Raw genomic sequence first — 14,596 nt, forward strand, 5'->3', positions numbered from 1 at the left:
ACCATCAGCGACACATGCTAACTGAAACAACTTATGAACAAGTAATAACGTTCCAAGACATAGTCAAACTATTAGGCCTAGGTGAATTTACAATCGCACTCATTGGAATATTTTTAGTTTCACAGCAAAACGGCAGCTAGGGGAACGCAAATTTGCGAGTGAACACTTCTTGTTAAACTCACCTCATCAAGTCTTTCATTTAAGCCACCGTTGGCTGAAGAAAAAATAACATAAAGAGAGGCCACTATGCTTGCCTGTCATTCTCACTTGTCACTTTCTCTCAGTATCTCATCCTCGCATGAAATATATTAGCGGGAGATTCACATGCTCAAGGAGCTTTCCGGAGAAGTTGGATGCCTGCTCGTTTTAAGTAAAAAATCGTAGCGGCGTATTTTGATGTGAAAATGCGTGGTTGCTACGCAAAATGTGTACAGGCTGGCAGGTCTGACACAGCTAAATGTGGTATTAGGAAGCATTCACTACTGCTGGTCAGTTGGAAAGGGACTTCAATAGGCCAATGCAAGGGCGTCACGGTCACTTAAGACTTTAAAATGCCACTGTCTGATGCGAAGGTCACTGTACTCCACCTTGTAGTTGCCATCCCCGTGCTCACGCAGCATGTGCTGGGCGTACTCGATCAGATCTCTGGACAGGGTCTTGGAGCTCTGGCTGGGGATGCTGGCCTGGGCTTCCATGTCTGGAGAACAATAGGAGCAAACAGGGACCCAGGTTAAAATAAATAAATCAATATTCTCTCTCTCTCTCTCTCTCTCTCTCTCTCTCTCTCTCTCTCTCTCTCTCTCTCTCTCTCTCTCTCTCTCTCTCTCTCTCTCTCTCTCTCTCTCTCTCTCTCTCTCTCTCTCTCTCTCTCTCTCTCTCTCTCTCTCTCTCTCTCTCTCTCTCTCCTCTCTCTCTCTCTCTCTCTCTCTCTCTCTCTCTCTCTCTCTCTCTCTCTCTCTCTCTCTCTCTCTCTCTCTCTCTGTGAAGGCAAAAACAATAAAGGCCCTAACAATATCCATAAAAAACACTTTACACTTCTGCAAAGACCAGTGTCTAGTACTCGTTTCCACAGGACTTGAGGTAAAAAAAAAAAAAAAAAAAACTTGTGTGAGTTGTTCCTTCCACACAAAACACATCATGTTTCCTCCACAGATTATGATCAGATGATGTGTGTTGAAGGGAAGGAGGGATGGTTCGCCTCTTCATGATGACGCATCTGTTCTTGGTGGCCTAGCAGAGCATGAAGTATACTACAACAGGCTGTATGTCAGAAGTCCCTGTCCTAGAAATCTCTAAAGCGTTCAAACGCATTATGAACGCAGACTTCAAACAAGTTGTGTCTATTCAAAGATAATACAATGGCTTCCATTGAGTTGTCGCCAGAACTTTAATGGAAAGTGAGCCGTGTTGGCAACAAATCAACAGTTTAACATGCTGTCCTCAAAGCTCAGAAGAAATGATGACATTCATTCTCATACGCTCATCTGTCTTTACTACAACAGGGCACCTCTTGTGCATGCGTGGGGGTCTGGGGATGGTGGCGCCACAGAACTCCACATGCCCCGGGACTTACCTTTGATCACATATGGCTTCTTTATCAAGAGTTCGTCTGGCTCCACATCCATGGCTTCAGTGTTGGTGAGCTAGAAATAAAAACCCAGTTGAAGCTATGAAGGGCTTCACTAAACAACAGCATCCCAAGACAATGCGTCTCAAACACGATATGTAAATATCCAACACACACCTCATACAATGCATCACTACTCTAGTGTCAGCTAACAAATAATCTGATTTGTTTACATGGACGATGACAGACAGTACATCAGGAAATCATTTCAAATATTACAAATTGCGGAGGAAGAATAGTTTTGCTTGATTCCCCAAAGAAGGCTTGTAACTGTACTTAAATAGTAAGTCAACAAAGGTAACACTTTATAATAAGGTGCCATAACAAATAGCAAACAAGTCATTACCTAACCCTTTATTAAAGGACCAGTAAGTAGGAAATAATGGAAAATAAATGGTAACCATTCCAAAAATGATCACCATTTGTTGTCAGAGAGTAAGGAAACACGATGAATTGAAGTAATGGCTTATTTGACAACATTACTCTAACCCGTAAAACCCCGTAAAACCCATGAAAAAAATGAGTTACGGGGCGAAATCTCTTGGAATTTTCGTTTATGTTTTGAACGATTAATTTTAGAATAGCGTATTAATAATGGGCTATTTGTGTTGCCAAATTAGCAAAGCCAACTGTCAACTTGCTGTCAGTTGTATTCATGAACGCCTACGAGAGGCAGGCAAATCGTCAAACGAAGAATATCAAGTCTGACGCAGAGCTGGCCATATTTCTCCACCACAGGTAGCCTAGGCTAAACTTCATCTGCATCGCTAACTTCAGCTAAATACTGTATGTTACGTTGGTTAGAAAGGTTTTTTTGTTTTCACTGTTTCTGTAATGTGTAGCTGGGTCATGGTTGGAGAAACGTTATAGCAGCTACAGGTCAACTAACGTTAGCTAAGTCTTCATTACATCTGGCAACCCAGACAAGGCTCGCGTCTGGTAGTCTTGAGAAAGTTCACCAGTGTTTTGATTTTGGCCTACAGAACGTTCAGTAACAGCCCTACAAATCGCTCCTTTAATATTTGTAAACTGTTACAAAAATATCTATTTGGCACAACTTAGTAGTTACACCATAGTTACTGGTGTAAGAAATGCAATGAAATTGTGTTTGTAAAGATGTAAAGTGCATATTGGACATTGGGGAGGGATTGGGGAGGTGGGTTGTGGCTTAGGCTGTGTAGAGATTGTGTGTGAGTGTTGGGGGTGGTGGGGGCAATAAAGACATAAAACTATTAACCAAATAGATATTTTAGTAACAATTTACAAATATTAACAGCTACTTATTATGGCACCTTATTATAAAGTGTTACCCCAAGTTCCAGTTGGCACTGTTCAGTGGCCCTGCCCTGATGTGTGAGACTCAGGCTCTAGTTCAGTGTTTCTCAACTGGTGGGTCGGGACCCAAAAGTGGGTCGCGGAACCGTTCAGGGTGGGTCGCGGAGCTTGTGTGCCCCCCCCCCCCGGCGCATATTTCAAATGCTACCTTATCAGATCTGATATCAGACCTTTCAGATCTAATGGGTCAAAATGGGACAGAAACCCTGTCTGTGTGTGTGTGTGTGTGTGTGTGTGTGTGTGTGTATTGGTGGCACATGAGAGCATGAAACCATCAAAACGAAAATGCCACATGGAAACTAAGCACCCTGTCAAAAACAAACCTGGCGAGTGTTTTGAAAGGTGACATCAGGAGTTGAAGGCTTCACAAATGTAATAGTTCCAGTCGGCCTACAGGGGCTTTGCGTGTCTTACCATGTACCACACACACACACACACACACACACACACACACACACACACACACACACACACACACAGACACACACACACACACACACACATCAAAACTAAAAACAAGTTCCGGTCGGCCTCCAGGCGCTTTGCGTGTCTCACCATGTAGCTTGCCGTATCGGTTGGCTTGAACGGCTAAATATATGGGCCGCAACTTCATGGGCATGTGAAATTGTGGGTCCCAAAGCCAGACCAGTTAAGAACCACTGCTCTAGTTCATATATTACCTTAGGCTGACGAATAGGCAGAACAGTTTTGGTGTCATGTTGCAGTCCCATCTCCCTCAAGTTCTGCTGAACCGTTTTCCGGTCATCCCACGCGTTTCTGATCTGAGCACTGCATATGAGATCGGACACACGTCACTATCACATGGCAGTCAACAGCGACAAATCTGCGGTTATTGGCAGGTATTCCAAACTAAACTATAAAACACTTCTGTCAGTTAAAATAGTCAGTTTAAAAAAAATGGTAATTGGCCTTTCCATCCTGAAGGTCCCACACTGAGGCATCTTTCTCTTGCTTTCGCTGACCTCTTCTGGTCATCATGAGAACCCTCTTTACTTCGTTAAATCCAGGCCTATTGCAATGCTCATGATTAAGGGATGCAGTCACACAAACATTCAATCTGACTATTGAACTGTCAAATGTAACGATGACCTAGGGCCCCGTAACAGACGGAATTACTGTAAAATGTTCACGTTAATTACAATGTGATCCAACAGAAGCTGATGGCTTGAAATGCAATCGGTCTTCGCGTCTAATAGAACACTCAGCCAAGTGAAAGGTTATGGTGATTCAAATACAATCCAATGACTGCGATGGTTGTTGTTTTATGAAGTAATCTATGAAGTAATCCATGAAGCACAAAGATCAGTGGACACATCAGGTAACATTATTATCCGCTAATAGTTAGATGGCTAACAGCTACGTTAGCTTGTCCATGCACTCAATGCACTTGATGCACAGAGGAGTTTCAGTACGCTTCATCACGCAGTAATTATTTCAGAGAAACAAGAAGAATCCCCAGGCAATATATGATAACATGTTATGACACAACTAGCGACATTTTCTGCTTCCCAATGAAAACCCAGCTAGTCTACTAGCAGCTGGAGGGCAAAACACATGGAACTACATTACATTGAGGGGCTAATTTAGATAACCACAACATGTGTCTTACCATTCAATCGTTGGAGCTAGCTTCCTCCTTAACTTCGTTCTAAGCTTCTTTCTGTCTTTCGTGTAATCAAACTTCTTTCGCTTGGAGGATTTCTTAGCCTTTGGCATTGTTTTTGTAGGTTAGCACTCTCGTTACAGTAACTTTCACGTCCCGAAGTACAGACGACAAAACACGTGTGTCGGGATCACGTGACATATGTCGCTTCTCTTAGCTGCGCTTGATGATGACGTAACCAGCAATGCGGCGACCACAGCTGTAAACCTATTTTATACAGTCTATGCTGTAAACACAGTTTGCATCCCAAAACAGCATCTCAACCTGTCTATGGAACCATAAGTATGCTGTTGCTAGCAAATATATCCATATTACAGTTGATATAGCCTGTTAAATTATACACATAGAGCATCATGCTTTAGCCTGATATGTATTGCAACATTGCAATCACATTTTGTGGACACTTTGTTGCCAAAATTCTACAAACTCGGACTCAGATTGGCTTGGTCCTTGCTATGGCGAGGATTGCACACAGACCAATGGGATGTGTTTTTGGTACACAGACTATTCGAATAGCCTAGGCCTCAATGTTTTCAAATAGCCTCTGCAATTTGCAGAATCAGTTCAGGAGCACTAGGCCTACATCGATTTGTCTAGGCTGCTAAAGAGTATTTCCGTACTCTGATGACATCTACCTAAACAATTGTGTGCAAATATGATAGTGGAAAGGAAATAAAAGTGTTTTCAACTAAAAGCACAATCACTTCAGGACCAACATATGATCTATTACCAACTATGTACCCTGTAAATGCTGTCTCAACAGCACAATTGGCTATTTGCACTACTGGTTAGATGTAAAATGCCATTTTGTTGCACATGTAGCCTATTTGACTTGTGCAATGACAATAAAGTTGAATCTGATCTATAGGCCATTTTGGTCAAAAGGAAAGTATCCTGCTACCAAGCAAGGATCAGAATAAGGCATTGTTCCACATACAGGTCATCTATGACCTTTGACCCTATGATGATTGCATCCATTACTAAACTGGGCCGTGTTTCCCAAAACCATAACTTTTCCACTTTGTTGGTTGCAATGCAATTTCCCATTGCCAACCAACTAAGTTGCTTACAGGTTAACAACTATGGTTTTGGGAAACACACCCCAGGTCATGGATGGATTATGAACTTTCGGGCCCCTGGGCCCAGATGTATTAAGGGCTCCCCACTAATTGTCACATATGTTTGGGTGTACTCCCCCAGAATTTTTTTAATTTGTTTAATGTGATTTCCTGTATTCTGGTGCATTTTGGGGATGGGCAATACTAAATTCAATCAGATTCATAGCCTACATCCTGATGTGTTGATATTGAGGCAATGATTCCATGCAAAGGCTTGGGCTTCAGGCCCCCCTGACACCTTGGGCCCCTGGGCCTGGGCCCGGAAGGCCTGTGCAGTAATCCATCCCTGCCCCAGGTCAGTAGTTTCATATTTACAAAATTTTTTAATGTGAGACACCAACCATCCAGCAGTACGCCAGTTTAAAACAAAGTCAGTTTTACTCGTTTTAATAGTTTCAATAGACAGTGTAGAAAATAGTTTCAATAGACAGAAGTAGAAAATGATTAGAAACATATTTGCCCACTCTGTAAATGCTGTTATGGGCAAACACGTTTGTGCCTCCCCATAGTGTGAGTATACCACTGTGCAAGACATCAACTTATTTCAACCCTTACCCAAAGCCCAGACACTTTGGGGAAGTGCCATCTACACAATACAGCTGCTCTAAGCCACAAGGCTCTGGTGACGGAGTCTTCTCTTTCATAGCCATAGCTAGAATGATAACACAACAGGAGGAAGGGAGGTGTGAGGGAAGAAAAGAGAGAGAGAGAGAGAGAGAGAGAGAGAGAGATGGGAAGAAAGACAGAAAAGGTTGTACAGGATAACAAGTGGTTGGGGCGATATAATTACCTTCTGAGAGGTCTGTATGTAGTACTTCAAAGACAATTTATAGTTACAACACTTTGATGCAACTAAAACACAGAAGCACCAGTCAAGACATCTGCTTGTGCAACTCATGTAGTATTTCGTAACACTGAACTCAAACAACCCCCATCACCATGAATACATTTCATGACCTTAGCATCAGCTCCCTGCACAATAACACCAAATTTAAACATAAAATGCCATAATTGTGTAATAGACACAGGTAAGTAGGCTGTTGAATATAATTTAAAATGCCATAATTGTGTAATAGACACAGGTAAGTAGGCTGTTGAATGTAATGTAAAATGCCATAATTGTGTAATAGACACAGGTAAGTAGGCTGTTGAATGTAATGTAAAATGCAATAATTGTGTAATAGACACAGGTAAGTAGGCTGTTGAATATAATGTAAAATGCCATAATTGTGTAATAAACACTGTTAAGTAGGCTGTTGAATAATAAACATAGATAAGTAGGCTGTTGAATATAATGTTAAATGCCATAATTGTGTAATAAACTATAGATAAGTATAGGCTGCATGATACTGAAAGTCCTGTGGCACAACAGTTTCATCTTGTCATTATGGTGTAAATGCAATAAGAGGTCCCAATGTCCACACGGCAACACAACCAATCAGGTGAGCTGCACAATGCAGTGATAAAGCATTATTTAAATGTTGCTTCTGGCATGACAGTTATTTTATATTGATTCAAAATGATACGTGTGTACTATTGGCCAACCTTTAAATGTAATACCTGGCAACGAAACAAATTAACAAATTCTCACAGATTCTATTCTTGAAATAATACAAATATTATGAAGTTCAGATGTGAGATTAAATTTGTAAGTCACTCTGTGTTTATCTTGACTTTATTTGGCAATCTGATCGTGAGACTTCGGGGTAAGAATAGAACTTCTGAAGGAACAGCAGCAGAGTGGGGAGATGGATATCTAAATGCCATGTCCTTTCAGTAGTGCTGCCTGTCGGCTTTTAAAGAGGCTCAACTTCTTCACCATTAAAGCAAGTAGCTGTAACAACCAAAGGAAGATACTTCTATCAGAGCTGTGAGCCATCTGTAATCTGTATCAGCTGGACCTATCGGATTTCTCACATTTTGTTTTCAAATAATTAAAATATTGATGAGCAAATCCAAATAGGCCCTCTTTCAGGCCTACACATGCAGGTGAAAGAACTTGTATCTGTCTATGTATGTATGTATGTATGTATGTATGTATGTATGTGTCTATGTTATCTGGATTATGGGGTTGCACTTGACTGATACAGTAGGCTACATGCCTCTAGATGTCCCTATAGTATTACCCCCATTAAATGTTGTCTTACACACGAATCATTGGGCGTGGCAAGGCAGCAGAATAGGTCCGAGTTTTACATGCTGTCACACTGCAAGGAATGAAATAGCGGATGTGTTCACTGTGATATGACACCCGTTCAATATCCACGCGCCCTCGATTCTCCCCCTTCATGGTCTGAAGAACATGGATAGATTGACAGACGCACCAGGAAGCTCTCTTTCGGTCTGATTGGTCGTACGCCAAAGAGTTTACTTTTTCAGGTGGGTTGCTCTGGACAGCTGCGATTGGACAGTGCGGAGCGTTATAGGGTGGAGCATTTTGAAGTGCAGCGACGTAGTTGAAGATTTGGGGGCGGAGAAAAAGGGGAGCTAACGACAACGGCAAAGGGAGTCATTCAAGGGTTATATTCCGTCGTGGGGGGGAGAGGGGGAGGACACGCTCACTGCCAACCCGGCGACGAGGTCGGGCCTGTGGTGCTTGCTACCCCATGAAACCATGGAACTCGAGAATATCGTGGCCAACACTGTCCTCCTCAAGGCGAGGGAAGGTAAGAGCCGACGAACCTCCGGGGCAGCGCTTCGGCGGCTGACACCAACACGTTTTAATCGTATCACACAGCTGCCAAATGTGGGGACTCCCAGAGGAAGCCAAGGCCAAATAAGATAGTTGTAGACATTATATTCTAACAATTGCATTTGGATCGATTGGGCCTGTATATCGATGTCTTGATTGTGCGTTTTTAGATGACATAAGACCATCTTAACCCTTCAGATGGACAGGCGTAAAGGATGGAACTGTCATTCGGACAAGTGTACGCTACGGCAACGAAGACAGCTCCCGTGCATGTTGATAGCATCGTATTTACAATTAGATCTATGTTAAAACGGTCCCGAAAGATAGTGGTCATGAGTGAAGACGACCGGGTTTCCATCCACCCAGTCGACAACAGCGATTTGACTGTCAAGGATTACAGAGATGGCATTTTGGAATGATGACAACCTATGATAAGGTTTTGCATAGTGAAATTGAATTGAGAGAAACGTCAAGGCTGCCTGTACACTTTCATCATGGTGACCACGTAAACCTTGTTTTTTCCCTTGAGCTTGCAGCAGGTGTAACGGTCGTGGGACTGCCCGTGTTTATTACTTTGGAATTCCTTCTGCTACGCTGAATAAAAATTCATAGCTTAGCTGTAGAAGGCTATAGCCTACAAGTGAATTATTTCCGATGCGCACAGTGGTAATAATTGTCAGCTTGCTTAATGTAACACAATAGCTATGAACTGTAAGCTTGCTCAATGTAACAGTGTAGCTTTTTATCTGTACATTTTAGGAAAACGTCGTTAACTCTTTTGTTTGTGAACTGGAGCACGGATTTTATGAGTCGAAAGTTTTTGCACTCTGAAGGGCGGGTGTATTAGAATATCCCATGGTCTTGCACCGACAGAAGTGAAACTTGACGTTCCTATTTATTTATTTATTTCATTTACAACTATGAGGACAGAACTGCACACGTATGAATAGAAATGAATGAAACAGCCAACGATTTACATGTGGCTTTAGTCCTGCACCTTGTGTCGTTTCCTTGTATGTGCCGGTCCTTTGTCTGACAGCTGCAGGTGAAGCTTTAAGCCCCATTCCTCCGTTGGCCCAACAACAGGAAGTCTGTGTGATTGTTGAGGTTTGCTGTGCATGTCTCGTGTCAGCCAGGTTTCCCTTAATGAAACAGAACAGTCTATTTAGCCTCGCGCAAAGAACAACAATCTAGTCCCAGCAGTGATGCGCGCGGCAGCACTGTCATGCTTTAACTGAAATTGCTGTTGCTGCTGCAGCATGTTGTTTGGGCCAGATTGAGTTTTTGCAGTTCGAGTTTTGAGGACCGATATGGCCACTATCACTGCATGCCAGGAGGTTGCTTTTAGTATATTTAGCTAAACTGGCAGAAGTAGCTCTTGTTTAGTTTCCCTGCCTGTGTTTGTAAGTGGGTCTGCCAACCCCTTCTGCCTGTTGCCTTCGTGTCCACACGGGTCCCTGTCTCACACATGCTGCCTGCCTGTCTTGTGTTGTCATACCCAATCACCAAAGCAACCAGCGCGGGGTGAGATGATCGAAAGTCTCTTCTGGTCGAAAACTCTTCTGGTCCTGTTCACTGCCACGCTCTTTTGAATGGTGACCGTGGCGACAGGCCACAAGCACACTCCCTTCCCCATTTCTGGATGCATCGCCAGCATCCTTCAGAAAAGCAGCACGCCTCCAGCATGTAGGCTACAGTGTGTGGTCTGCGTCCTCGCTCATGTACTGTGGACATAACGCCTCAATGCCAAATGAGGGCCAAATCCCAGCCATATCCCAGACAGACTCAGGCACTGTCAGCGCCCCCTGATATCTTTGGTGGCTTCATCGTTATCTGTGTTGGGGCTTCGTATAATCTTTCACCCCTCTTCAGACACCCTTGCCACCCCCCCCCCCACCACCACCACTCCGAGTGTGGCATTGCGTCACGTTCACCTCTTGATGCATCGCTAGATCTGCTGTCACACCAATACTGCTGAGAGCTTTTGAATTGCAAATATCTGACATTGGTGTTGCAGTTTCGCCCTGTCCATTTTAACAGTTGAGTTGTTTTTATAATCCTTATAAACCTTTTAAAAATAGTTCCCCATAGTGTTTTTTTTTGTTGTTGTAGTTTTTAATTGTTTCCTAATGTCATGGTGACTGAACACAGTGACGACCGCTGAATGGCTTCTCTCCATGGGATGTCTAGCTTGATATTAAGCCTGGGTGGGCTCAGGCTGATGTTAAGAGTCACCATCAGGTTTGTCTCACTGGGCCTTATAGCTCAGACATCTGACTTCTAACAAGCTCAAACTCGGTGAGTGGAGGCTGTTTCTGCTTTTATCCCACGGCAGGCCTCACGTCTTCACCAGCGGCCATGTTGCCATGGTTTCAAACACTACTGCAAAAGTGGTGTTCCAGAGCTGGGGTAGACGGGGGGGAAAGGTGGTGTCCTTTGGGGAGGACAGCAAAAGGTGGTGTCCTTTGGGGAGGACAGCAAAAGGGGCAAAAGCCTGTGTGTCCTTCATCTTCGGAGGGAGACTTGGATCAGTGTTGTGTGTGTGTGTGGGGGGGGAGGGCAGTGTTGTGGGGGGGCAATGTTGCGGAGGCTTGTCAACACGTGTGAAGGGACTGTGTGTTTACAGTGTGTACCAGTTGCAGATCTTACAATGTGCACATTCCTCATGTGTGGTGCAGACCTGGTGCAGATGAGGGGAGATCCATTCCAGACCTGGGTCAGATCTGTTTGCACCTCTACACACACACACACACACACACACACACGGACACACACAGATGCACTGATGATGGGTCAGTGTGTAACTGGCCTGGTCCAGTTTGGCATGAGAGAGCTGTGCTGCTGTGTGTTAACAGTACGGCATGTGTGGGAAAGAGAGAGTGCGCAGAAGAAAAGGAGCATTCTTGAGGCTTGCCTCAGAGCCTGGGCTAATTACACACACACACACACACACACACACACACACACTCCAAGCCTAGGCTAATTACACACACACACACACACACACACACACACACACTCCAAGCCTAGGCTAATTACACACACACACACACACACACACACACACACACACACACACTCCAAGCCTAGGCTAATTACACACACACACACACACACACACACTAGGGGTGTAACGGTTCATGTATTCGTATTGAACCGAAACGGTACGGGCGTCACGGTTCGGTGCATGAATTTACACGGAGAATACACGGTATAAAAATACATACAACTCGTGTGTGGATTAATTAATGTCATGCGCAATTACTGTTAAGTAGCGAGAGTTACGGGAGTTCTTTAGCGACACCTAACGCTAATCTGTAGCCTCGCCTTAGCTCTGAAGCTCTGATTGGCGCCTATGTTTTTTTTGTCAGGTCGTCGGTCGAGTCCGTCAGTCATTAGCAGCACTAAGGTTAGACCCACAAGAGTTAGAGGATCCGCTGGTCTCTTTAAGATCGCAAGTTTAAGAACTTCAGTTACAGTAACGTTAGTACAGACGAAAGAGTGGTGGATAAGATGAAACTGTGTGTCGGCGTTGTTCAGCAGTTGTTGGGTATGTGAGTGGAAAAAATGCTACACATATTCGAAGCCATCACCCAGATGATGTAGGCTACCAATCACTGAAACGAGGGGAAAAAACTTCCCCTGCGCTTCAGCAGCCTTTGGATACACATACAAATAGGGCCAAAACCTATGGCTTAAATTAAATGATTTCGTAATGACAGAAAGCTATGTAAATCGCGTGGTAATTACCTTTATGTTGGGGTAACTTGTAACTTCTCACATGAGGTTCTGGTAGTGTTAAGTGCATAGACAGTAAAATAAAGTGACAACGCTAACCAGGCTAATAAACAAACCATGCTACGGTGAGTTAACGTCAAAGGGCAAAGTCACGTGACTTCTAGTTGTAGTCTGTTTATGAAATGAAAGGAGCAATTTCGTTTTTTTTAAAAAGGCAAAATGTGCAAAAAGTGTGATATTTTCACAGTTAGTAGGCTAGATTATTACTTTACACACAAAATATTGAGGCAAATTGTAGACCCTTCCATATACAACTAAACACAGATGTTGAAGGTCTTGCTTAAGTGGATTTTTAAAAATAATTTTTCTATGTAATTTGCACTTTCAGAAATAAGAGATGCTGTAGGCCTATTTTCAGTTTTAGAGCTGATTGTCTTATTTTGTTTACAAGTTACAGATGGAGTCTGGGTACTTATTGTACTTATTGTACTGTTTAGCCTACATCTTACACACTTCAGGCTGTTGCAGATAGCTCAGGGAAGAGACTGTATGACACTAGGTGGTACAGCCTGAGACATGTACAAAAAAAAATGCTTTCTGCATTTTTGTTTTGCTTTTCCCTCCACTGTACCGAACTCGTACCGAACCGTGATGTCCGAATCGAGGTATGAACCGAACCGTGACTTCTGTGTACCGTTACACCCCTAACACACACACACTCCAAGCCTAGGCTAATTACACACACACACACACACACACACACACACTCCAAGCCTAGGCTAATTACACACACACACATACACACACACACACACACTCCAAGCCTGGGCTAATTCCACAAGTGACGCTGGACAAACCGGCGGTTTGTGTTCTCAGAGCCCCCTGCGCTCCTTCACCCCCCCCCCCCCCTCCCCCGTCCCAAATCCCCGTTCAGTTTGGTACTTTCAACTCAATTCACCCAGAGAGTGCCGTGCTGGGACCCCGGGGGATACGGCCCACGCCCGGCCTGCCTCTGGGCCGCTCCCGGGCTGCGCAGGACGTAGTGTGTGTGTATGACGGCCATGCTGCTGTGTAGCCCTGTAGTTGTTATTGGGATGTTGTTTATCCCAGCCGGTGCATTAAGTTGATTTGTGGTCATGCAGGCGAGGTCTGTAATAGAATCACTCTCCTGCTCAGAACTCTCCTGCTCAGAAACACATTTGTACCAATGATGGTTAAGAAGTGGAGTGATATTTGTACCAGTGGTGGTTAAGAAGTGGAATGATATTTGTACCAATGGTGGTTAAGAAGTGGAGTGATATTTGTACCAATGGTGGTTAAGAAGTGGAGTGATAGAATCACAACACCAACCGGCACTAATAGCATACCATTTCCACTCGTCTGATGATGTCGTCAGGAGTAACCTACTGCTACAGTACCTATGAGGGCCAGGAGGCCTAAACCAACTGACCAGTTATACATCTACACGTATAGATATACACCTGTATAGATTCAGATAAGGTATATCTGCTGATGTACTCTCAGCAGGACATCTACACGTATAGACATGTATAGACTGTTGTGACCTCACACTATTGTTAAACATGTTGTGAAAGTTAGTGTGTGTGTGTGTGTGTGAGCGAGAGAGTGAGAGAGTGTGAAAGAGATTGTGAAAGAGATTGTGAAAGAGAGAGAGAGAGAGTGTGTATCTGATAATGTATGTGTGTGTGTGTGTGGTTGGGCTTTTTCACTGATTCTCTCTCTCTCTCTCTCTCTCTCTCCCTCTCTCTCTCTCTCTCTCACCCTCTCCCTCCCTCTCCCTCTCTCTCTCTCTCTCTCTCTCTCTCTCTCTCAGGAGGAGGTGGGAATAGGAAGGGGAAGAGTAAGAAATGGAAACAAATGCTCCAGTTCCCCCACATCAGCCTGTGTGAGGAGCTTCGGCAGACTACAGGTATGTTTGACCCCCTCTTTTGGGTTAGCATGACCCCATTGACCACCTCTTTTGGGTTAGCATGACCCCATTGACCCCCTCTTTTGGGTTAGCATCACGCTGCTGTCCACTCAGATGGCATTTCCTGGTGTTCCTCACAGACATCCATGTCACAACAGAAACCTGTGTTCCTTACACCCCAGAAACCTGTGTTCCTTACACCCCAGAAACCTGTGTTCCTTACACCCCAGAAACCTGTGTTCCTTACACCCCAGAAACCTGTGTTCCTTTAATACACCCCAGAAACCTGTGTTCCTTTAATACACCCCAGAAACCTGTTTTCCTTAAGCCCCAGAAACCTGTTTTCCTTAAGCCCCAGAAACCTGCATCAGGGGCATACTCACACTATACCATCCGTACTGTAACCCGAGTATGTTTGACCCCCAATGTCCGGTTTGTTTGACCAGTGTGATCGCTCCGTACCCCGTACCGT

The 14,596-nt window shown here is 44.0% G+C and overlaps 2 protein-coding genes across 2 annotated transcripts in view; one reads left to right on the forward strand and one right to left on the reverse strand.

The window, feature by feature from the left end:
* nop16 (NOP16 nucleolar protein homolog (yeast)) overlaps positions 1-4,776 on the reverse strand; it is a 9,468-nt gene extending 4,692 nt beyond the window's left edge. Inside the window, exons 1-4 of the mRNA XM_076274446.1 lie at positions 4,593-4,776; positions 3,643-3,751; positions 1,574-1,643; positions 588-697 (exon numbers count right to left, since the gene is read on the reverse strand). Coding sequence (XP_076130561.1) covers positions 588-697; positions 1,574-1,643; positions 3,643-3,751; positions 4,593-4,699 — 396 coding nt within the window. The 5' untranslated portion in view covers positions 4,700-4,776. The remainder of the gene's footprint in view (positions 1-587; positions 698-1,573; positions 1,644-3,642; positions 3,752-4,592) is intronic.
* Positions 4,777-8,104: 3,328 nt separating this feature from the next.
* Positions 8,105-14,596, forward strand: part of grk6 (G protein-coupled receptor kinase 6) — an 80,801-nt gene continuing 74,309 nt past the window's right edge. The window contains exons 1-2 of the mRNA XM_076274813.1: positions 8,105-8,430; positions 14,029-14,124. Coding sequence (XP_076130928.1) covers positions 8,379-8,430; positions 14,029-14,124 — 148 coding nt within the window. The 5' untranslated portion in view covers positions 8,105-8,378. The remainder of the gene's footprint in view (positions 8,431-14,028; positions 14,125-14,596) is intronic.

The sequence above is a fragment of the Alosa pseudoharengus genome, unplaced genomic scaffold (genome assembly GCF_046254945.1).
Source record: "Alosa pseudoharengus isolate Yale_2024_CS ecotype anadromous, Long Island Sound unplaced genomic scaffold, YU_APseudo_1.1 YU_APseudo_1.1_scf_8, whole genome shotgun sequence".
Lineage (NCBI taxonomy): Eukaryota > Metazoa > Chordata > Actinopteri > Clupeiformes > Clupeidae > Alosa > Alosa pseudoharengus.